At 41.5% G+C, this 25,380-nt stretch overlaps 2 protein-coding genes and 1 long non-coding RNA gene across 7 annotated transcripts in view; all 3 read left to right on the plus strand.

Annotated features, from left to right (window-relative positions):
• birc6 (baculoviral IAP repeat containing 6) overlaps positions 1–13,869 on the plus strand; it is a 135,439-nt gene extending 121,570 nt beyond the window's left edge. For 4 of the 5 annotated variants that reach the window (XM_037122680.1, XM_037122682.1, XM_037122681.1 and 1 more), the window contains 7 exons: positions 1,895–2,005; positions 3,355–3,572; positions 5,553–5,714; positions 6,084–6,161; positions 6,936–7,124; positions 11,618–11,752; positions 12,624–13,869. In XM_037122680.1, the coding sequence (XP_036978575.1) occupies positions 1,895–2,005; positions 3,355–3,572; positions 5,553–5,714; positions 6,084–6,161; positions 6,936–7,124; positions 11,618–11,752; positions 12,624–12,803 (1,073 nt within the window). In that variant the 3' untranslated portion in view covers positions 12,804–13,869. The remainder of the gene's footprint in view (positions 1–1,894; positions 2,006–3,354; positions 3,573–5,552; positions 5,715–6,083; positions 6,162–6,935; positions 7,125–11,617; positions 11,753–12,623) is intronic. The other variant, XM_037122684.1, reaches the window with a different exon arrangement.
• Positions 13,870–19,619: 5,750 nt separating this feature from the next.
• LOC119033134 lies at positions 19,620–21,989 on the plus strand. Its single transcript, XR_005079174.1, has 4 exons — positions 19,620–19,667; positions 21,172–21,207; positions 21,301–21,411; positions 21,883–21,989. It is a non-coding gene; the product is annotated as an uncharacterized LOC119033134 (long non-coding RNA).
• Positions 21,990–22,666: 677 nt separating this feature from the next.
• The window catches only part of ttc27 (tetratricopeptide repeat domain 27), a 56,790-nt gene continuing 54,076 nt past the window's right edge, over positions 22,667–25,380 (plus strand). Inside the window, exon 1 of the mRNA XM_037122769.1 lies at positions 22,667–22,978. Coding sequence (XP_036978664.1) covers positions 22,888–22,978 — 91 coding nt within the window. The 5' untranslated portion in view covers positions 22,667–22,887. The remainder of the gene's footprint in view (positions 22,979–25,380) is intronic.

Consider the following 25,380-nt stretch of genomic DNA (forward strand, 5'->3'; position numbering starts at 1 on the left):
GATGGATATATTTAAGTCCATACTCCGACCATCTTCTAAATCCTATATCGAATTGCGCAGGTATAAAATTCCTAATTGAGCCTCTGCTTGTCAGCGAAGAAATTGGTCTGGGTAGTTTAAACAAGGATTGTATTTCCCTCCAGATGGTTAGGGTGGACATTTTCCACTTTCCCATCTCAGTGTTTTTCAGAGAGATATCTAGAAAGGGAAGCCAAGATAGAGATTATTGACATAATTTTTCAATGTTGAGCCATCGTGTATCTGTGAGGGTCCCTGAGCCACTCTGTCAAAGTTTTTAATTGTGCTGCCAAATGAAGTTGAAGACAGTTGGTCTAGTTTTTCAAACGTACATTTAGGTATTTCTAGCATTTGGAATAGGTAAAGTGACCTGGGTAGTACATTCATCCGTATGCTCTCCACGCGTCCTAGTAGGGATAAAGGAAGTGCCGTCCATCTGTCCATATCATTGCTAATATTTTTAATTATTTTCTTATAATTTCTATCACATATTTTCTTTAATGATGGGGGGATATATATCTCAAGATACTTAAGGTCCGTGTAAAGCAGCAATGCATTTGTGTTATGAGTTTGTCACACCACAGAAACATGCGTTAGTTATTAAATAATTGAATCATGTAAGCTGCATGTGCACAGAAAATGATAAGTTACATATTGACTCTGTCTGAGCTAGCTGCTCTCTCTCTGTATAAAAGCAACGAAAATGCGCTCAGAGCGCTCATTTTAGGTGTCCCTCAGTCCATGTTTTACATTACACACAAACATAAAACCCCAGTCTACATATGATTCCTTGTCACAGCTATACTGACGCACATAAAATATTACCTGTGGATTATCATGGTGCTGTCAGATGGACTCAGCTCATGATTAAACGCAATAACAGGGTTCTCCCCAGGCAATGGAACGGTGGCGCAGTGCCACTATACTAATTTTCAATGTTAGCTGCTTTGTAGCGGGTGAGGGTGACGAGCAAGCGTCCATCTGTCCGACACACACACACACACACACACACCGTCACGGTCCGATGATTGCCACTGTCTCCCCCAAGTCCGACAATAGCGATAGCGGGTGAGGGTGATGAGCGAGCGAGCGTCCGTCCATCCGTCCCCCCGTCTGACGATTGCGACCAACTCTGGCCGCCCCGTCCGATGATTGCGACCGCCTCTTCCCCCCAACCCGTCCGACGATAGCGACTGTCTTCACCCGCTACACTAAACATTTCTGTGGAGAATCCTGAATAATATTTGCCAACATTACATGGCCATGACAGGATGCACGATGTAAAATCACTTTCTGGATTTGCACCTTCAGCAAAATGCATGTAATTGCCCAATTGCGCAAGCGTGCACATGATGCCGGTGGCAGAGATGAGAGCACCCGCTGTCTGCGGGATGGAGAGGGTGGCAGGCAGGCACATAATGCCGGTGGCCGTGATGGTGGCACCCGCTGTCACCGGGACAGGAGGATGCAAGCCGTGGATGGAGAGGGTCGGTTCGGCCCCACTGACCGGCATCATCACCCTAACTACTATTGTTGCTTTATTCCAGGAAGGGGCCATAATTCCAAATTTGAGAGCACGATGGTATGCTTTCAGTAATAGAGGTGATATCACATCTTTAAAGGTTTCATAGAATTTGTTAGCCCTGGCCTTCGCAACGCTGGCTGTGAGGTCCGGGTAGATGGATATCTGTTCTCTGCCAAGACAAAGACAAAGTGGGGCTTGTTCTCAGGCTCGTTTTAAAATGTCCATGCAGTCTTGGTCGTGATGCATTTTTGCAATTATCACACAGTCACTCTCTGAATGTTTCCTCTCTGCTCTTTTTTTCTCTGGTCTTCATGATTTTTGCTCCCACCACAAACCCCACCTCCTTGCCAGAGAGGAAGCTGGTGGAGTCTTCAAGGAAGGTAGCAAGTCGGCCAAAGCCCCTCTCCATTCTACGCTCTCTAGAGGAAAAATACGTTGCTGCCATGAAGAAGCTGCAGTTTGGTGAGTTTAAATGTTTCATTTGTCCACAATGTAAACAGCATAGAGGATAGCAACTGGCCTCCACACACTCATCAATCATCCTGAGCACAGTCTGGAAGATAGTGAAGGACCTCAGCCATGTCAGAAAATAGAGGCGACTCTGTTCCTTCCTTTAGAGGGCAATGATGTTCTTTATCCAGTCCAGTTTAATATCAATGTGAACCTGGTGTTGCTGTCCACACTATCTGACACAGTGTTGTAAGTGCACATACTGTGGTCTAGCAGTCAGATAGTCCATAATCCGGGTCACAAGGGGGAAACCACCTGCATTGCTGTCAGCTTCTCACCCAGTAGAGCTGGATGGATAGTGTTGAATGCACCGGAGCAGTTGAAAAACGTGACTCTCATAGTGTTCACCAGGTTGTCCAGAGTGGTTTGAAGGGCCAGGGCTCCTCCAAGACGAGTCTCTCCAGGGTCTTCATGATAAAAACAGCCCTGAAGTGTCTCATAAACTTCTTCTGACCATCTCCTCACTGTCCTTGTGGTTGCAGGCTGGCTCTTCACCAGAGGCACTTAACAGGGGTTGCGAATGTAAACAGTCACAGTCACAATGTATAAAAACTCCTGAGACAGATAAAAATTGCTGGATTGAAAGTATTTTCACAGAAAAAAGAAAGGCCAAATCTCTCTCTGTCAGCATGTATGGAGAGGGCAAGGTTTAAGTAAGAGCTAAGCAAAAAAAGTCAAAACAATATATATAATAAGAAGCAAGAAAGAAGGAAGAGTATAAAACAAGCAGGAGTGACTGCAACAGGCTGCATGCACGGTGGCACATGTGCACTAAAGATAATAAATGGTAATATTGATAATATCAATGAAAATGTACCAGTTCGCAGAAAAGGAGAGTGTTCAGTTGGAAAAACCTGATTGGATATTTTAATCCACCTTCTCCGAAATCCCATTATGATGGAAACCTTCTGTGTTGGAATGAACTGGTAACGATCATTTAAATCACTACCATGTTCTCTGGTACTGCCCTGTTAACAAGAATATTAGAGAGGGGTGAACAATGCACTCCAAGATATTTTTAAAGGTGTAATGCCCCTAGAGAGTAACATGATATTTTTTGGGTATACAAAATACATGGATGAACATCATTATGGGCATTTACAACATGGAATAGATAACAGCATTCGTCATGGAAAATTGGAATAATAATAATAATTCACTTGAAGTTGTTTTTTGAGGATCTACATTTAGTAATGACAAGTTTTAGGGTGCAGTTGCATATCAGAATGGGCACATTCCTGAACAGGAGAGTGATACACCCCCTTAGACAACTTCCTCACTGTAGTATTTTCTCTTTCTAGACACCTTTGAAATGGTCTCAGAGGATGAGGATGGAAAAGTGATGTTCAAGGTCAACTACCACTACATGTCTCAGGTGAAAAATGCCAGTGATACGAATAGTGCAGCCCGATCCCGTCGTCTCGCCCAGGAGGCTGTCACCCTGTCCACCTCTTTGCCCTTGTCATCCTCTTCCAGTGTCTTTGTTCGCTGTGACGAGGAGAGACTGGACATCATGAAGGTAAAGTGCTACTTCAAGTTAACCTTCCACAAAATTGTGGTAAAATGTGTCAATGTTATGATATTATGAAAGTGTCAAATTACTATTTGGTGTGAGTGGGATACTACACTGTGATGAATAGAGACCATTAGTTTGAGAATCAAGTAAGACTGATGAAACACTGGTGTCTACCATAAGAATTTTATACTGTTTCTGCCTCTGGTGTTTCTACCGAATGACTTGTCATAAGCAGCTCTCACTCATTCACCCAGTGACATTTAATAAATGTTTCTCACACCCAAAAAGTGATTAATAGCAAATCATTTTGCTAAATTTAAAAATACTCACCAGTTTGTTTCTAAAGAAAGACAGCAGAGGGGGACAGTGACTGGTGAGGTGGTATTCTCATGATCTGTGAGGGGTCAGTATATCATGTTTCTCACCCCTGCATACTTGCCTCAGTAGTAAAACAGCCTATTGTCAATATTAAACCCTGTCACAGTGGCACAGTTGGTTCCAGTTTTGAAAAGCTTCCACATCAGATTTGGCCAACTTTGGTTGGAAGTGCAATTGCAGTGTTGGGTCTGGGGCCCCTCGATAGCTCAGTATCACTGCTCAATATTAATGTAGTGGTGTAAACAGGAGTCATGATGTTTGCATTTATCTGAAAGTAGAACGCATCCACACTGCATCTTAGAATTTGATGTATACAGCTCAGTTAGCCCTCCATACTGGTAGCTGGCAGCTTTCAGACAGGTAACTGGACTTACTCTCCCAGGTGTAAGTCCACACATTAACTCACTGTCCATGTGGCTGTCAGGTGATTTCAGCTGATTTGGCAAAATAAACATCTTCTCAGTTTTTTGGGGGTGTGTATAGAGTGTAGGCAGATGGCCTGACTGCTTTGTTGCACTAAGTGTGGGACAAATTACACCTTTTCATTTGTTGAAGAAATCCATCCTGCCCATTTCTAACCTAAGCAGAGGTCTAATGGGGTGCCTGGAAATGGATGCAGTACTGTAATCTTTTGAATAGAGCCAGTCTTGCAGTGCAGAGGGTCCAGGTCAAAACCAAAGTGTCAGCAGGCAAAAACTTGAACCTGGCTCAACTTTGCCGGACCTAGCAAATCCAATACATGCAAGCACATTCCTAAATACTGCTAACTATGTCATTAACCTCTTGATCTATAAATTACCCTTTTAGATTCTTTCTGCTATCTTCATAGCTGGTATTCAAAAAGTTAGCTGAAATAAGTAAGCTACGTCATTACCAGTAAAGTGGATTAAGAGGAATAATATGATGACATCATTCTAGTTTTCATTATCATAATACTACACATATATTGGTTTGTATATGCTAGTGTTGTATAATACACAGTTTATTTAATATCCTTTAGCTCTTAATCTAGTGGGACAAATTATTTATTCAGAGAATGTTTTCCTTTTCATAATTACAATTGGGTTATTTTCCAAAGACACACACAGCATTGCATGTTTTGAACTGGCTGTCCTGTCTTAATATCTGAGTCTGCCAAAGCACTGTAAAATGTCTCCCCCCTCAATAACCACCTCTGTCTTCATGTTTAAATGGTGCGTTTGCTCTTGTACACATGGCTAATTTGCATGTAAGCAAGACAAGAGAGAGGTTTTGCGTTTGACCACCATCTTTCATGCCTCCCATTAATGTAGTTTTTCGATCTGTACCGACCACTGGATGCCCAGAGTTGGAGACTAGAAATCCAAGCTGAAATAGCCCAAAGTTCTCCCGAGTACCAGTGGCATCACAGGTTCACAGAAGAACAGCAGGTTTTAAAGCAAGATAAAAAAGAAACACAGAACATTAAGAAAACTTATTGATGTGTCCCTCAGTAAGCCCTTAATTCACATAAATGGAGTTAAAATTGAAAATTGCCAAAGTTATCCTTTAACTCTTTCAGTATTTCATTATTAAGTACCAATTCTAAGGTTTGTATTAAAGCCTCTTCCTTCTTTGTGTTTGCAGGTTCTCATCACAGGCCCAGCCGACACCCCATACGCCAATGGCTGCTTTGAGTTTGATGTTTATTTTCCCCAAGACTATCCCAATTCACCTCCTCTGGTCAACCTGGAGACCACCGGTGGACACAGTGTGCGCTTTAACCCTAACCTCTACAATGATGGCAAAGTAAGTCAAACAAATTTGGTCATTCTAAAACACAAGCAACAAACACAGGTTTGAGCAATGAACTGAGTGTTGAGGACGACATCAGGAGCTGCTCTGTAGAGTGTAGTGCGTGTAGTGTGTGTAGTGTTGTACAGCAGCTGATACCTCTCAATCTTCTGTATCTCTGTAGTAGAGTGAACAGACTGTGACTGGGTTGGGTGTTGTCTTTTCAGCATCGTTGGTTTCTGTGTAGACATCTTACTTCACCAATATGAGTAATGCTGCAATGTGTAATGACCGTGCTTGGCTTAAATGTGTCTGTAGGGGGCATATCGGATTTTGGACAAATTGATTGCTTCTCCTTACGTTTGGTGTGTATCTGTTCATCAGGTATGTTTAAGTATCCTCAACACATGGCATGGGAGACCAGAGGAGAAATGGAATCCACATACATCAAGTTTTTTACAGGTAAGTTTCAAGAGCCATCATGATAGAATTACCTGTCTGAATGGATCAGAAGGGCTGCTGTCTGAGTCTTTGAGTCACCGGGCCAGAGTTTATCACATCCCTGTCACTAGACCATCCAATGCTCTGTTTTAATCACCCTTGTGCTTTGACAGCTGACATAAACAATCCTTATTTTAAAGTAAGGATCCTTATTTTAAAGTAATTACTTTGCCTTGGTGACAGCGTGTGGTTATTAATCAAAGGAAACACTAACCACTGTCATTTGACTTAGCTTTGTTGGTTTGTTTTTTCTTGACATCTTCAGTTTGTAGTCTTAAACCATGTTGGCTTAAAAAGCTATTGTAAAGACAGAAGTTAATCAGTGGTTTTAACATCTAAAACCTTGAGTGTTTCAACTGATGTGTTTGCAAAAGATTATGTATTGCAGTAAGAGACTACTGGATAACCAAATTGGTATACACGTTCATGGATAAACACAAGTTGAAACCACTTTCAGGTGAACTCAGAAACGCCCAACCCACCCAAACATCTTTGCAGTTTGGGTATAACCATATCATGGGATTGGCAGTCTCCATTCCTCAGGCCAGTCCAGAGCAGACTTTAAAAAGCTCAGTCTGTAGATGTCCGTAGTTTCCTTGAGACAGGCTACAGCATTAATCTCACTGTTAATGAAAATATATCAGAGGATATATTTGGATCACAGTATTTGGAATGTTTCCAGTATATATTATGATTCCTACCTGCCACTTTTTTTAATCTGTCAATCTGCTATAGGTGCTAGTGTCAGTGCAGTCTCTCATTCTGGTAGCGGAGCCCTACTTCAATGAACCAGGGTATGAGCGCTCCCGTGGGACCCCCAGTGGCACCCAGAGCTCACGAGAATATGATGGCAACATTCGGCAGGCTTCCGTCAAATGGGCCATGCTGGAACAGATGCGCAACCCCTCACCATGCTTCAAAGAGGTAGGAATCACCTGTAACACAAAGTGTTCTTGTGTGTAAAAGGATTTTGTAATTCACATTCAGACTCATGGAGAGGGTGCTTATGTTAATGTTGTACTGGCATCAGAAACATGTTCAGCCTAATTCACTGAGCAGGGTGTCCGCGGAGTCTTAGAGCCCGTCCACACAAAAACGCTCTTTTGTGAAAACACACATGTTTTGCATCATTTTGGCCAACCGTCCACACGGCTCCTGAAAATGCAGCGCCTGAATATGCTTGTTTTTTGAAAACGGGTCTCAGGGTGGAAAAATCTGAAAATGCAGCCCTCCTGTTTTCCATCACCAAACCCCTCGAACTCTTGCCTCCGACCTCTGAACCCCGCGACGTCTCATAACAACAACAACAGCAATGGTGAACTACATGCTTGTGTTCATGCCACTGAAGATATTGAGCCTTTCTTGCAACTTACTCGCCTTGTAGTTGAATGTGACTCGCAGTAGCAGTTCGACCACAATAACGGTCCACACAATCAATTCTCTTTGCTTGTACTAGCTATTGTTCCTCTTCTTGTTGTTTTTCGTTTCTCCGTCTACCATATGTCTATGTCCATCTACTGCGTTCACTTACTGCTTCCGTCATTGCCTTTTTGTTTTTTTTAATTGGAGGAAATGTGTTGGTAAGATTCACAGTTAGCTCCGTGTGTTCTTCTGTCTGAAGTATCCAGGAACGTAAGTGGTATTTTTACCACAGCGTGGTCGGAATTTGTCCAGAAAGATTTAGATTGCGGAATCTGCCAGAGGACCCTCAAATTGGGCACATTTGGTGTGAAAGTGCTGGTGTCACACACAAAATCAGAAAAACACCACTTAGCTTCTAAGCGTCTCCAGCGAAGTTACGTAATCACACACTTCTGTATGCCTTTGTCACCAGTTCCCAGTCCAAGTTCATTCAGTTCAGCTCGACCCGAACTCTGCGCCGCCTCGCAGTCAAGCGACATTCAAACCATCTTTGGCCCAACTCCAACACTTAAAGCTTTTGAACACCGTGTGTGTGTGTGTGTGTGTGTGTGTGTGTGTGTGTGTGTGTGTGTGTGTGTGTGTGTGTGTGTGTGTGTGTGTGTGTGTGTGTGTGTGTGTGTGTGTGTGTGTGTGTGCACCAGGGTTATTATGGTTAACTACAATTAAATTCCCAGATAAAAACTATACTTAAACTACCTAAATCACTTGTTAAACTAATTGAAACTAAACTGAAATAAACAAAACAAACTGAAAAACTAAATGAAAATAAAAACTAATGACACACACTCCCTCACTCCATTCTTCATTGTTTGAGTTGTTCTGTGAATGGCAGTAAATTTGTTTTTTGTTTTTTAAGTAATTCTGGGACTGCATTTTTCCTTACTTTTTCATACTTCATGTGGGTCTTAAATATAGTTCATAATGGTCTTAGATAGTCTTAAATTTGACTTGTTCAAACCTGCAGAAACCCTGACTGAGGCACAATCAAAGCACAGGCCCACTAAGTAACAAAACATCTGGGCTATAAGCAGTCTTTTCCAAAGCTTAATAAAAGCACACTGGTTCAGCACTTCTCCTTGCTGTGATGAGAACATCAGAAAAAGTTCATTAATTCTTAAGCTTGTAAACTACAAACTCCCCTCTCCAACTTTTTACACCGTTGTCATGCAAGTGCTCTACATAGGCAACTTGCGTGAGTTTCTTGAAGAGCTTTCATCACTCATCCAAAAGGCTTCTTTAGTTCTTACTGACTGGTTGCAGGCTATTGCTGTATAAGAAGTGACGCAGCTTCTTGGATGAGAGATGAAACATCTTTAAGAAACTGAAGTGCAGTTGCCTCTATATAACACTTCGATAAACCACAAACTGGATGACTGAGAACATTCACCATTATATTTCAGGTTATGACTCTTTACTTCACTGGTCCAAGCACCTGAGGGATAAATATAACCTCCAGTGGGAAGCTATAACATTAAAATATCTTGGAATTACTCCGATAAATGACCTTTCAAAATCATCACAATGAAATTACGAGTCATTATCTTGGCAGATACGCATGGATGGAATCTTATCCCGTTTCATAGTCTAAATTCAAGGATTAGTGTAGTTAACACAAACATAGCAGACTACTATATTTTTTTGGACCCTATCAGCAGAAGTAAATGGCAACCTATTTGGGGAATGGGGCTATTGGGTTTCTCACTCTGGCAAGGAAAGAAACCAAGGATCCGAATGAATATCTTACAATGAGGAAAAGAAAACTGCACTTCACAGTTAACTCTTTTGCTTTATTGGTGTCATTGGGAGTACCAGGCTGAAAGGAAGGAATTAGAATGTTCCCCTACAGGCCACAGTATCTCCCAACTGGAGGAGCTAAAGAAACAAACCTGACTTGTTAAAACTGTTCAGATGGTATCCTTCTGCTCTAAAATCCCATACATAATGCATAGTAATGATTACGTGTGTGCTGCGCAAAGACAACTGGAGCGTTTCCTTTGTCTTCAGAGTAGTGACAGCTAACAACACAGGAAAACAGTGTGAGTTTATCCATTCATCCACTCCTTAATGGAGACATGAAGCAAGCAGAAATTGTGCTATGCTGCCTGCCCGACTGCATCACCATTTTCTTCAGAAGAACCTATCACTGATAGTGTTGTCATTCTAGAGCCATTACACTGTGTAATCAACATTTACTTCATAATGATATGTTAAAGCAAAAATCCTGTCAGGCCATATATGTCACAATTTCATTATGAAATACTACAGAGAAGTCTGAGGTCCAGGCTAACGTCATCCACCTGGACAAATTCAGAGACGCATGAATAATTTCTTTCACTGAGACCTGGCTCGCTCCTGCAGGCATGGAGATTGATTTGACTCTCAGCAGTTTTGGTGCACCAATGAGGCTAGAAAGAAAAGCTGATGTCACTGGGAAATCCCAGTGGGAGGTATATCCCTCTCTGTTCATCAGCATCTGTGCAAGAGCATCACTGTCAGAGAGTCTGCATGCACTGTGGAAATGGAGCTACAATCTGTATCGGTTCTCCTCTTTTATCTCCCCCACATATTTGTTACTGTTGTCTACATACACAGAGAATGCAGTCAATACTCTTTAGAAGGTTACACACAAACTACAGTCCCTCTCTCCTGATGCCCCTCGTCTCATCCTTGGTGACTTCAATCATTGTAAACAGAAATCAGCGAGCAACTCTTACCAGTATATTTCTTGTCCTAACAGACTGAACAAAACAATTGACCTATTATATGGTTCAGTCAAAGGTAGGTCTGTAGCCCTGCCTCTTCTCAACTCCATAGAAGTGGTAAGGCAGCCACTGGAATAGTAGATATGTGAACTGAAACTGCTATTGATAGCACGGACTGAAATGTATTTAATAACTCTACATTTTTCATATAAAAGATGCAATCATCCCCATGAAACACTAACATGGTGGGAATGGTGATAAGGCAGAAGCTAAAAAAAGAGGCAAGATCAGGAGGGCGAGACTCCAACATCAGATTGAAATTGAGAAATTTCACATGAATGACCTAAAGGCAGTGTGGGATAACGCAGGAGCCACGACTAGCTAGGACAGTCAGAAACAGGATGATCACTGTGGATAGTTTTGGTTCATATTCAGAGCTGCAAATACACTGAAGGATTTTTATCTCTGGTTTAATGATGAACATGATTTTACAAATGGGTATAGTGATCTATTTGATATGTTGAGTGACTCTACCGCCATCTCTGAGCCTACTATCAGTGTCCATTCTTCCACATCTATGTTCCTTAAATTATTTATGGAACATAGATGGGTCTGATATGATGATGAACAGTCTTGGGCCTGATATGATCACTGGCAAATTTCTTCAAGTCTGTACAAATGAGTTATGGGATATTTTTAATGATACTTTTCACTCGTCACTCGACCCTAACCCTCAGCACAAGGTCTCGAAACTATGGAATCTATTGTTGTACCTGTGGCTGAGAACAAATCCACAACAAAGTTCACTGACCTTAAGTCTGTGGCTCTCACTTCATCAGTGATGAAGACTTTTGAGCACTCGATCAAAGAATCCTGGCTGATGACATCAGTTGCTTGCTTGACCAGGCCGGACCATCCACTCATCAGAGAATTTGTTCTAGTTTCATCTGTTCAGAGATACAGGCTCCCTAGTGCAAAGAGCAATAGGTATATATTTGACTTTATTCCAAATGTAATACATTTATTTAATTTGCTCTAAAACCTTGAATGATAAAGGGTTTCATATTCTTTTCTTTTGGTTGTTGTGTTGTGATGTCTTATGTTCACTTGTATGTTGTGTTTGTGTTCTACAGACTTCTGTAGGTGACATTTCCCTTTGCAGGATGTGAAAATCTGAACTGAACAGTGATTTCCTTTGTAACCATATTAAGTTTTATTTTTTTATATACAGGGTAGAAGGATTCTTTGTTCTCTTGCTTTGTGGTTGAACACGGCTGTGTCATGTGTTTGTAGGTGATCCACAAACACTTCTACCTGAAGCGAACAGAGATCATGTGTCAGTGTGAGGAGTGGATCACTGACATTCAGCAGTACAGCAGTGACAAGAGGGTTGGCCGCACCATGTCCCATCATGCTGCTGCGCTCAAGGTGATGCCATTTAATGTACTCACTGTACTGAAAACTCGCTACTGATTTAAGTCGTCATTGAGTAATCATTTGAGGTAGTTGGATAAAATAATAGTTGAATTGTTATAAAAATAACAATGATCAATTCTCATCAAAAAGGGCTCTATAGGAGCAGTAAAGGGTTAATTGAGAGACTTCAATCCAACAGTGAAAAGAGAAATTAAAAGAGCACACATATTCATTGACACCACAGTTATACCACATGGTGATACAAGATGAATGCGTAATGCATGACAAAGTTCTCTAGTTGATTCCACAGCCCTGCAGTGTCCAGATGAGCACGGGGGCTGGGAGACTTGTTGGGATGTCCAATAAGAATAAGAACAAAGAGATGCACTGTAATGCTGATGACGTGTTTGGTCTCTGTCACCTCTCAAGATAAGCGGAGGACGTTTGCGAACACACTTCTATAAACTGATTGCCTCTCTTTTATCATTCATATGCGTGAGGAATTTCTGATAAGAATATCTGAAAATTATACAGAGCAATGTCAACTGTTTCTGCTGAAGACGTGTGTGAGAGTGTAATAGTTTATGCATCTTGTAACCACCTACATTCAGTGAAAAATTCCAACCAAATATATTAAATACAAGTACGGAGCATATTTAAAGATTATCTGCCATAAAATGAGAACATCAATATTATGCTACAGCTTTTTGTTTTTCAACAGTACTGCATGGAAGTGAAAGTAATATGAGGGAATTAATGATTTAGGAGCAGGAAAAAGAGTGCTTTAGTGCTTCTATGTCTGTCTGTCTGTCTGTCTGTCTGTGTTGGTCTATGAGTACACATACAAATGATTAAAGTGTGTGTGCGTGTGTTTTCTCTGCAGAGACACACAGCTCAGCTCAGAGAGGAGCTTCTGAAGCTGCCCTGCCCTGATGGTCTGGAGCCCAACGGTGATGAATTTTCAGAAAGGAGTGCCGCACTCATCCTCAAAGAGCTGCCCAGTCAGGATGCAGAGAAACCAGGCAGCAGTCAGGACAACAACTGCAGCGAGGGCCAGCTATGAGCCCACCATACCCCCCCGCCCCTCTGAGCATCTCCAACCCCACCCCCCACCCCTTTATGATTATTATTCTCAAGAAGACTTGATGGCTTTGGAGCAAAAGCCTCCATTTTGTCAATATTTGTATGTAAAGATCTAATAGCAGAATAGCAGAGAATGAGGGCACATGGGGAACCAGATTGCCATGACATGAACTGTGCTACGCCCTTATTGAAAATAGTTGATAAAACTTTTATTTACCTGTAAAAGAGTGTAAACATTTTGTGCTTTTTTCCAATTGTGAAATAACCACTGATTGGTATGTTATTAAACTTGTTTATGTAATGGCAGAGGAAAATTACAGATTATATAAGGGAAACTACCTTTCAAGAAGAATGTTTACTGAATGTTATTTTCCTTTTTGTTTTTTCTTTCTGACTGTTAGTGAGAGAACAGTTCTAACCAAGGATATACCAGACATTCATTTAGGATGCTATTTAAAAACTGAGAGAAAAAGAAGACACACACACAACAGAATCTGACGTAGAAAGCCCCTCTGTTCATCCGTTCATTTGACTTCTCTAGGATTATATTCTCTTGAATAAAGGCTGAGATGGACATTCTGAAATGCTATGTTATCCCTTTTACAGGCTCCGAATTAAAAAAGCCCCATGCACTGGATATACATTTGTTGCCTCTCACAACTTGTCCATGACCATTTTCCATTGACATGACTGTAGATCATAAAAGTGTATGTCAGCCACTTGGGAAATGTATTTTGAAGGATTGTGCATGTGTATGTGTGTTTTCTGTGTGTGTGTGCAACAATCCCCAGTGAGATACAAAGCTGTGATGTGCCTTTGATCTGCATCATGCCACCAAATACTCCAACAGAGTACCTTTACTGATAACTTTCTTTGCTATTTCTACAGAATTAATTCTGCTCTGCCTGACATAAAAACTGCTTTAATCTTCTTTTTTTTATCATGTTGAACTCCAGTGAACAAAACATGCACTTTCTATTTTACTCACTCCTTAGAACAGTCACATACTCTTTTTGCTAGGACATTAAATGGAGGCTGAAAGTGTGGATTGATTGTGTGAATGCTTTTTTATAAACATTAACCTCAACAAGAACAAGAGACCGTGATGGCCCGAGCAAAGATTTCTGTTTGACTTCTAGCTGGTTTAATATTTATGTCTTGTCAGTGTCGTGTCAGATAACAAGTGCCACAGTGAATATTAGTCAAGAGGTTGAAAGAAAAAACGTGTATACAAAATCCATGTCATTTTCAGTGCATTCTACTTTTTTTTTAGAGTGTCCTTTGACAACCTCAGAAAGGCCATAATTTCTCACATTCGAATAGTTGTAAAGGCCCTAAATACTTCACTTCCAATCAGTATTTCTCCACATCAGATATTCATGACTTACTAGTAGATCTTTAGATATTATTTGTAAGGATGTGTTCAGACTGCAGGCAAATAAGATTTGTTGTTTGCCATGCTGTTATTTGTAAGTGATGAGATCAGATTTTTGTTTCCAGAGTAGCAATGATGTAGGTGTCAGTAACTGTATGCTGGTGAATCAGCTCTCCATCGTGGAAGCATAAGTAATAATGATGATGGATTCTCTTAATTAAGTAAGAACACCAGACATGAGGAATACATTAAGAATGCAGATGGTTTAATAATAATGGAACATGTATCAATCATTTCCAAAAGCTTGGACAAAAATGAATGTTTTATGGAAATTTAACAGCAGTTAGAGACTCTGACCATGTACAGGATTTTCATATTGTTCTATGGTGTGGGGGCTCTGATGGCTAAAGTCAGATCACCCTTTAGCCTAGGAGCAACCAGCAGGGATCCATCTGCAGATCTCAATGGATGTGAGGCTCCGCACCAGGTTAGTATGCAAGTCTGTTCAAGGCTTTAAAAGTGAGGGATACAATTTGAATCAATTTAAACTAGCAGGGAGCAAATGCAAGGATGTTAGTAAGAAGTAATGTGCCTTTTTGTTCCAGTGATGACATGAACCACAGCATTTTGGACCAGTTAGAGACAATGGAGGCAATCTTGGCTGATACTGCAGTGCTACAATAATACAATAATCAAGTCAAGAATAGAGAAAAGCATGACCCACTTTATGGAGATCAGCTTCTGATGAAAATTACCTAAGTTTGAAGATTATTTTGAGATGAAGAAACGCAACTGAACAACACTCTTGACTTTTGGAGAACACCTGGATTCCAGCAGCCTGTGGAATGTTACTTGACAAACTTCCAAGATACAGACTAAAGCAGCTGGTGGAAACCTGCCAAAAGCATAACCTTAGATTGTAATTGTTGTGGCTTACATTGGGAGAGTTGAAGCAATTACCTCTAACAGAGCTCTGGAACAGTCATTTTTATTGGCTGTTGGTTCAGAAAAATAGACCAATCTTTCATCCTAAACAGTTCTGTGGTAGCTTAACATCTGTGTTTTAAAGTTGTTGTATGCTATTTCAGAGTTTTTGTTCATCCGCTGCCAATCAAATTCTACAAAATTGTTCAGGTGTCCTCATTTAGCCAGAGGAGGTTAACTGACTTCAGTTTACATGCTGCAAGTAGTGCAATTTGGTCACAGATGGAAAATGCACTGATCATTAAATAAGTCTATAATGTTACTGTGTGCAGGTTCCTCTTGTGCAGCTAATCAGCTCTTACCTGTTGATGCATTAATCACAAGATTTTGGGTGGGGGTAATATCCTGTGGTGGCAACTGGACATTTGTAGTTGATCCCTTGAATCCTGTGAGGGGAGATGGTTTCTCCATGGAATGGACTGTGATCTGGGGAATTTGGAGGCCAGGTCAACACCTTAAGCCTTTTTTCAAGTTCCTTTGATCATTCCTGAGTTGTTTTGTGGTGTGGCAGGTTGCAGTGACCTGTAGGAGGCTCCACTGCCATGAGGGGTTGTACTTGGTTCACAACAGTGTTTGGATGAGTGTTGCATGTCAGGACCCAAGGTTTCCCAGCAGAAAATTGCATTGTAATGAGATGATCAATGCCACTTGTATAACTTAAATGGTTTTAATATTTTGGCTAATGATGATATATCCGGATGTGGCAGGGGGTAGGGTAGAGCGAAGGGCTGATGAATTAAAGGCATCAAAAAATTTAACTGCCAAGCTGGCAGTTGGCGAGAGTGTGTTGTAGAGCAGGGTTGTGAATGAGAAGCTTTAGTTGAACTTTAAAAACACCAACTTTATGGTCAGTTACAACAAGTGAGAGTTCAGACACTTGAGAGAAACCAGAAGAAAGTACCAGGGCTAGCATGTGACCCATTAGAATAAGTCTCTGCCAGATTGAACAAGATCTAAAACTTCTGAGAGGTTTAAAAATGAGGGCTGGGATGGGAGAAAATTGATTTTGAATATGACTACATAGTGAAGATGGTGCATATTTACTCTAACGAGAATTGCTCACCAAAAACGTTTTCTAGCTTCCAAGTTTAGTTCCTGGTTATACAGCCCACTGAATCCCCTACTGGCCCCGTCCATTAGTTTACACTGACTTTACACTGTGATGACATCATGGATTTTACATTGCTTTTCTGGGCTCAAGGAAAGTTAGCTGTTGGTTATACAACCTTCATTGATCAAAGGTATGAACAAAGAGTCATAAATGAGTAGTCATGCTTGTTTGTATTTGGAGATCTTGTCAACTGTTTCTTGTGGTTCCCTGTGCTTTACATCATGTCGGGCCAGAGTCTGGACTCAGATTAATCCATAGAAATATGAACTGAATCAAATTATTAACCATTATCAAATGTGGATCAAATTTGCAAATTTAAATTTAATTCATGTTTTTTTTTTTGCTGTCTAGACCATCTTCATTTCACACGTTAGCATTTATTTGTATTTGTCTTATAATTATCAGTTACTACAAAGTGCAGCTCAAGTGAATGCCATTCATTTCGCAGGTTCTTTTTCTTAAACCAGAGTCTATTAAATAATACTGTAATGTGGGGGCTCGATATGTGGAGGTTGAAATCACTATAAAAAGTGAAAGCAGGACGGACACAGATCACTTAAGGTAACTTATTTTACTAATCTTCATGCTTGAACAGTACTATAACAACAATAAGAACACTCCCTAGTTCTCAACAAGTAACCTAAAAAAGAAAGAAGGGTCATTACGTCACCAAATGTCTTTTGGTGTCAGACTGTTGTGACACCCAACATATCTACGTGGTATGACTTCTGATGAAGAAATGCTTCCAGAAAATGAATGCCTTCATGCAGAGGAAGGACTTGAGCTGGGTCCTTGTTGGTGGAAATGGGCAGGATTGGATGACTGGAACCTTTTAGATCTGTGGTTTAATTAACTCCCTTTCCAATAACGTTGCCGAGATGCTCCGTCTCTGCTTTGGCAAAGGATCGCTTGGGAGTGTTGACGGTAGGTCCTGCAGAGTGGAGACACTTGAGACAACTTGAAGGCGCTTTAGGTGTTCTTCCCAAGTGTTACTCTAGATATCAATGTCATGTAGATAAGCCAAGGCAAAATCAGACACACCACTCAAGTCTTTATCCACAAGTCTCTGTAATGTGGCAGACACTCCATGTAATCCAAAAGGCAACACTGACAGATGACCAGGATTTTTCTAAAAGACATCTGGCATACAAAGAGACCTCCCTCTCTGAAGGTAAAGGAACTGGCATATATTGCTCTTCCACCCCCCACATTCTGGATGAGCAGCATACTGGGCCTTGGGTCCTTGTCACTTAGCCAACAGCTTGCTCTCCTCTGTAGGAAGCATCACCAGCATCGCAAGGCTCGACACCCCTCTCTTATAGAGTGGTCATACCTGAGCAGCTGCCATGTGCTCCTATGTTTTTTTTAATTCTTTCTGTCCTTTTTCAATATTGAAGTATGATAGCCATGGATGTGTATATTTGTAAATATTGTGTTATTTTATTTTACCATTCTTGGGTATGTTTTCTATTGTGTGTTAATGTGAGTTTCTGTGATATTATGTTTTTATTTTTATTTTTTCCAGGTTCTCTCTCATCTGAAGAACCTAAGAAACAATGCTGATGGGGGCCCAGGGCCGCTGCAGTGAGGACTAGGCCTCTGTACATGAGACCCCTGCGCTATCGACTGAGCTAACGGGCTAATCTTGAGATATGAAGCATTATCTACAATACCAGGCCTAACATTCACCACCATGATGATGTGGTGCCCATGGTGTTTAATGACCCAAAGGAGGCTGCATCATTCTTAGCAAGGACTAACACATGCAGAGGGGAGTAGACTTGTATATTTAAACTGTTCACCCTGTTTACAACAGTGCCTGTGTACATATTGGAACTGGGTGAGGTGTTTGGGAAGGTGTTTTCACTTTAAGTTCAGGTATGTTAAGATTGTTCATTAGTATTTGTAGGTTTACCACTTTGCTTGCTATGTTTGTGCTCAGTTGAAACAATATTTCTAAAATGCAGGGGTCACACAGGAGAGTGAGAATGGGGGCAGAGATATAGTGGGTTCATGAAATGTCAAAAAAACTTGGTCATGTTGTCAAAAGTCTTGGGCCGTCCTCCCCCAAACATTGTGCCAGTCCAGGTTCTAAACAATTACAGAAACAGAAATTTAGCGGACATACGGAGCGTCCAGCAACCCACCAAGAGGAATAACTCCTATTATTCACACAGCCACAAATCATATAGCAGGACAGATTACTCCCCATCTTATTCCTCATGTCCAAAGACTGAAGTACATAATATATGAATCTATGATCACAGCCTTTGACAATGTCATTAAACCTTTTTCTTCCTAAACAAACACATTCCTGCCACTTCAACCCATCCCTACTGAGACAAAACATTTATAGAACATACCATTACCAAAGTAAAAGACTTCATACAAATAAATGACAATGGCAAAGTGTTGGATTCTACATTGGTAATTCATGGTCACTTAATTTCGTATGAATCCTCTCCCAAGAGGAGAGAAGTGTGATTATCAGAGATTGAAGAAACTCTTTCCACTCTTGAAGCAGCATAACAAATTACAAATAGGATCATGAGACTTAAATATGACTATAGCTGTATTTTAGTTAGCCAAATAAACAGCCTACTCTTGAAACTACGACATGCAATTTGAAATGGGAGATAAACCTGGGGGCCCCTTGTGTGGCAATTAGGGTGTTCAGGTCTCGAGATCAACTACTTGCATCAGATTGAAGTGAGTCAACCTCCTAACTTACCCTATAGAGATAAACAGCAGATTCAGAGTTTTACAGTGAACTCTACACTTTTAAATGCAGCACCACCTGTTATGATTTGAATGATTTCATTGATGTCCTCATAATACCAACACTTAGTGATTCAGCCAGGCAGGACTGGGAGTCTGATTTCACATGGGAGGAGTAATCTCTGCTAAGTCCTTTCCCTTGGCAAAACCACTGGACCCGATGGATTCAGCTGTGAATTCGTAAAGGAAAATGTTTGCAACCTCCTGTCAGGACTCCTGTTTCTGTTTGTCCTTGTGTCTGGTTTTTGGTTTCTTGTTTATGATTTACATCCTTGTATCATGTCTTGTGTTGTGTTTTTTCCATGTCTTGTGTGTCATGTTCTGATTTTTCCATGCCCTCATATGTCCTTTAAGTTCTCCTATGTTCTCCCCTCTGGCTCCCTCTGTCTGTTGTCTTGTTCCCTCCTGGTCTGTTCCTCTGTGCTCCTCCCCCTCATTATCACACCTGGCTTCCTTCCTCCTCTCTCCTCACCTGTTCCTCGTCATGTCATTAGTGTCTGTGTATTTAGCCTCTGTGTTCCCCTCACTCCTTGTCTGGTCATTGTTTGCTGTTTTCTGTCTTTTGTCCACTCTTGTCCACGCTCCATGTCCGTTTGGTATGTTTTGGATTTCTGTTGCATTTTTTCCCCCAGTCGACGTTCACACACACACTCCAGAATTAAGACAGAAAGATAATTACTAAAATATAGGCTAACCAGTTAAATAAACACTTGTCATCCATCATTTATCCTGAGCAGAGTTTATACCAGGCAGGTTTTCTTTTTCCAACTTTTTCCAACATATTACTATCTACGGCAACCATTATCCTGTAATGTTGATGATGTGATTTTATACTTTAAAAAGACGAGAAAAAATAAATCAGGAGACCCGGGATACAATATATGTGAGCATGAAGCAATTTCTTGCATCTCCCCACTTTGTCTCAAAACTTAGGCAAAACATAGAGAGCTGGAAAGTTCTACCGTTTTCCATGATTGGCTGCAGAAACTCAGCTCAAATGGTTTCCCTCCCCAGGTTTCCTTACGTCTAACATCAGCCTTGTTTTAAAGAATTAGATCCCACAACTGTGTTTGACATTTGTAACTGTAAATCTCGCACAGTCTCAAAAATCAATTTGCAAAAGCCTAAATCTGAAGGAAGATTTAGGCTTTTACCTTCATTCAGGCACTACAGCTGGGCTGCTGGGTTTAATGTTCTGGCAACATGGTGAGCCGGGTGGCTGGTCCTCTGGGCCCTTATGGCTACATATGGAGGCTAAATCTGTTGCCATCTCTTCCTTGCCAGCCCTCTTGTTTGTTAAGCTACATAATTAAAAAATAAAAAACCTTATCTTCCTCTTTCTTACTCTACCTCTATCCATTCAACTTGGAAAACATACAAATTTTTGTGCGGAAGGAGAAGATTTTAATCTCTACTGAGGAAGGTCGGCACCACTAGGCTTTTTTATTGTTATGCCTGAAGGAACCGCTCTGACTCCAGCCATCTTGTCTCTAAATTTGTAAGTCAGTGTGAGTTTTGTACCAAAGCCTCTACTGTCAAAATGATGGATGTTTGGAAAGAGGAAACTTGGCACAGAGTTGTTTCTGAAGACTTTGTCTCTTATACAGTCCACGTCTGTTAACAGCAGACACCAGCTGATCCAGTTTGAGGTTGGCCTCGGCCTTCACTATTGCAAATGATATTTGCACAAGATTCATTCCTCGGTCTCACCACTGTATGACTGGTGCAAAATGACAGTAAATGTTCCAAACTTTCTGGTTCTGCTCTTCACTCACTGGATTCTGCCCCCAAAATATTCAACTGGTTCTGGAAGGCCTATAATAGAACTGTCCAGTTGGAAGCTGGACTTGCCATCCTCTGCTGCTCTCAGCCCACTCTGCCTTCTCCCACAGCTATGCAATCTTTGACACTGGGGATCATAATTGTCAAAAGATGCATTCTGAGGGAAATAACCCTTGCTGAGTTAATTTTTCTGCCCGTGATGTAAAAGAACAGCTAATGTACAGCATTCTTAAGCCCTCTGTACGACTCTTAGCCTTTTATTGTGTGTTATCATTTCCGTTTCTTATCTGTTTTTGCTTGCCCACCTTCCCCATCCAGCCAGCTCACTGTGGTGGTTTACTGCTGAGAAAAACAGTAAGTATCACCCCAAACAATCACTTAACATGCAATTAGAAAAAAGCAACCTAGATAGCTAATTGTTGTCTCTTTTGTGGTCTGACTGAACAGTAAATTCATCATCGCCCACTGACCGACCTCGCTCCCTCTAGCTGTCCAGCACCAGGGCTCCCAGGTGGATGTTGCACTTGAGGACAGCCAACAACAGACACTCACTCACAGGTCTCACCATCACCGGCCTGTTGTTGTCCAGCTGACTTATGCACATAATAAATGTTATCTATATTAATTATATATAAAAATTATTATATACAACACAAAAACGTGTGTTGGAAGTTGGATGTGAGGATTCAGTTGTGAAGACACAACAGTATAAATAATATCTGACGGATCAATACTGAAAACTATTTGTTACACGCACAGCAAGTCACTAGCATAAAGAATGATGAATCAGGTTGGCAGATATTAAAAAGATTCATTACAGAAGAGTTAAAAATGTATGCTCACCTATTTAACATCCTCACATTTGGCTTCCAAGTATGTTCACAACACACCAGAACCCACTGCAGTTAATAAGTGTAACATGCATTTGATTTGACTTTAGATGCAACTCCTGAGAAATGTGAAGAATTTCTTCCCCTCTTCACACCAGAGATCACTAATATCAGACGTTCCTATTTCTTTACTTGGCAGAGTGAGACAGAACGTCAGGACATCAGTGGAATCTGACGGGGAATCTGTGAGCAAAACCAGAAGCAAGTCTATATGTACAACACCAGTCAGACACAAGGCAACTCAAAATGCTTCACAGGGTCCTATAAATTACATCAAAAATTACATTTAAAAGACATAAACAAGTAGGAAGACAGGTAAGACATTTAAACAAGTTAAGAAATAGGACAATGAGCTAAAATAGAATAGGTTTAAAAGACTACAAAATAAAAGTCACAGTGCAGTTCAAAGCCTTGAAGTTGCTTCAGTGAAAGGCAAACAGAAAGGTCTTCAGCCTTGATTTAAAAGAGTTGGAGCAGACCTGCAGTTTTGTGGGAGTTTGTTCCAGATCTGTGGTTCATAATAATGAACGCTGCTTCTCCGTGTTCAGTTCTGAATCCAGGGACTGAAAACAGACCTGAACCTGACGACCTCAGAGGTCTGGATGGTTCATAACGTAGCAGCAGATCAGAAATGTATTTTGGCTCTAAACCATTGAGTGCTTTATAAACCAACAGCAGGATGTTGAACTCTATTCTTTGACTGACAGTTAGCCGAGATCTAAGAACTATGATGTGACCCAGCTGAAGAAGAGGGAGAGACTCAGAGTCAGCATGACGGCACTTTTTATTAGAAACCAAACTTCAGAATTTAAAACGAGGGTAAAATGACACGATGGAACTCAGTGTTGTGCGTTGGGTGGCGACATGCACCTAAACGTTGTTTGCGATCTCCCAGTAATTCGACTAAAGAAGAAGAAACAGGAAGCCAGCGGCTTGGTAAGTTCTCCCACAATGCATTGCGCATCACTCATGGCTGCTTACTGATGCATCTCGCAAACACATGGGTGGAAGGTAAACGTGTGGCATAATATTCGAAAACACCGACTCGTCTGATTAATTGAACCGATCGATCGGCGGGTTGATTCGGAGCGTCCTGGCGGGAGGCAGCAGCTCATTCTGCGGGCTGACAGCGAGCACAGGCGGGATGCCGCTGGACGTGGAGCTCTCCATCCTCCGAGGCTTTCTAACACCAAGCGAAGCAACGGAATGGAAGCAGAACCCAGTCTGCACTGCAGGTAAATACACTAGCATCCATAAAATAAAAAAATAAATAAAAAAACTCATTTAACACGGCTATTAAACCATCAGGCGATGTGCTCTGCTAAGTACCTGTGAGGAGGATGGTAGTGGTCAGGGCACAAGGACTTGAGTGAAATGTGAATCTTTGCATTTTCATGTAAGTCACCATCTCTTAATGTCAGTGCCAACAAATACACAAACAACATAACTAGAATTATACTGCAGATAAGTGACAGTTGGACAGCCTATTTAATTCAATAGGAAATACTTACACAGTGAAGAAAGAGGAAATTGCGGTGTGATATAAACTTATTCTTCTGGGAAAACAAGTGTTACCTTTCATAAGTCGTTTTTAGACAGGCAGCAAGCCGCCAATTTGCCCGTCCTCAGTCCGCGGTTTTAGACAGAGGCCGGCAAATTGGGGGTCTGTTGTGGTCCGCCGGTTTGCCGCCTCGGAGGGTTCACTTTCTGCCTTGCCTACTATCTAAAAACCAGGCGTGTGTGCCAGCCCCTGCTTAAGATGGAAGGAGGTGTCAATGACCTGCACTGTTGTGCGGCCCACAGCCCGGGAGGAAACAGCTGATCACAGCAGTCAGTCCAGCACTTCATCCGCAGACATCAAGATGAACAAGCAGCCGCTGGGGTCCAGCGTCTCCTCGGTCTCTGTAGCTGTCCGCTTGTTGTTGTAGCAGCAAGCTAAGAACAGTCGCTACTTTCAAATTAAAAGCCCTCCGCTAAGAACCCAGCTCTAAACTCCAGTGAGTGCAATGTAAAGCTCTTATTTTGAAGACAAATTTGTTGTTACTGTTGACAGCCTGACGTCGAGCTTCACCTCAGGTCACATGTTTATGCCTAGGCTTTTGGAAAAGGAGGAATATTAGGCCTCCTTTTCAGAAAGACAGGCCGGCACATTGCCGCCCTTACTTTGGAGCAAATGTGCTGCCTTTGCTGTAGACTTAGTGTTGAAAGATAGAAAGAATTAATATGCCTTTAAGTTAAGTTTATACCATTAGTACGCGCTTAAGAATAAAAAGATGTGTAAGTGTAATTCTTATTTGCAACAGAATAGGAGGAGGTGATTCTCATTAGTGATCAATGGAATGAGGTCACTGTAACATTTTGGTAATTATCACTCTGGATGAACAACTCTGTCTGCCTCATACTCTGCACAGAGGGCAAGAGGAATCAGAACATCTTGTCATTACAAAATCTTCAGTGGCATAATGACCCAGAAGAGATGGACATGTGCGTGTCTCATGTCTTTGTGAACATATTTATTGCCCTGATGTGATCCTCCAGGAATGTCCTGCATGGCTTGGCACAGGCCACTTTGGTAGTAGTTGGTAACTGACAGTGTGACTGCAGCAGGTAGGCTGACTGTTTCTTCAAGGCTACTGCTGGGCAGTGTAACTGTTGTTTTAATGTGTTTCCTAAAATTACCCCAAATTACTTGTGTTGGACAACCAGGGCACCCAGTGGGCTCTGGCACAGGAGGACAGCTGAGAAGACACACTCAGCTTCTTGTCCCAGCGGTCGCCCTCCGTCCCTTGTCCGGCAGACTACCAGTTCCACAAAAAATCTCCCTCAGAGGCCATCCTATTATTTCACACTTACAGTGGGTTTGGAAAAGAATGGCCTTCATATTCAATTTTGATGCAAACCTCCACACTGCAGCCTCTATATGGACCAACCCTAAACTCTGCAGAGGGAAATCACCTTTTCTCAGCATGCCGTGGGTAGACAGGAGACCTATATGCTGGGGATACACTCAAGTCCTCTTCTGATATCAAGACACAGTTCCACCTACCCCAGAATCAATTCTGGAAGTATTTACAACTCAGTAACACCTGTTACTGCACACATTTGGGTCTCTTTCAACTCCTCCCCCGACTGTAAGCTTCCTCACGCAAATAATGAACATTTTCGGTAGAGGTCATGAAGCTTCAGTGTACTTTGACTTCAATTGATTTGGGAAGGAGATCTCAACATTTCATTTACAGACAGGGAGTGGAGTAGAATCTTACAAAACATGAAAAAGATGTCCAGAGAACTCAGAACTAGGCTTGTCCAATTCAAGATCCTGAACAGAGTCTATTGGACCCCCTCTAAGCTATACCGAGTCAAGTTAAAACAGGACCCAGACTGCTGGAGATGGCGGAGTGGGGAGGGCACCTTGACTCATATGCTGTGGCGCTGTCAAAAAATACAAGACTTCTGGTCTGAGATTCCTAGTAATGTTACAAAGATTATAGGAGGTGATATGCCCTTTTCCCAGAGGCTGTATGCTCTGGGGGACCCATCCCCACTTGATGACCTCCCATCCCATGTTGCAGAGTGGAACCAGGTAACACTGATGCTGGAGCGCAAACTTATTATTTCAGAATGGAAGCCATCATCA

This window comes from Acanthopagrus latus, chromosome 15, assembly GCF_904848185.1.
Source record: "Acanthopagrus latus isolate v.2019 chromosome 15, fAcaLat1.1, whole genome shotgun sequence".
Classification (NCBI taxonomy): domain Eukaryota; kingdom Metazoa; phylum Chordata; class Actinopteri; order Spariformes; family Sparidae; genus Acanthopagrus; species Acanthopagrus latus.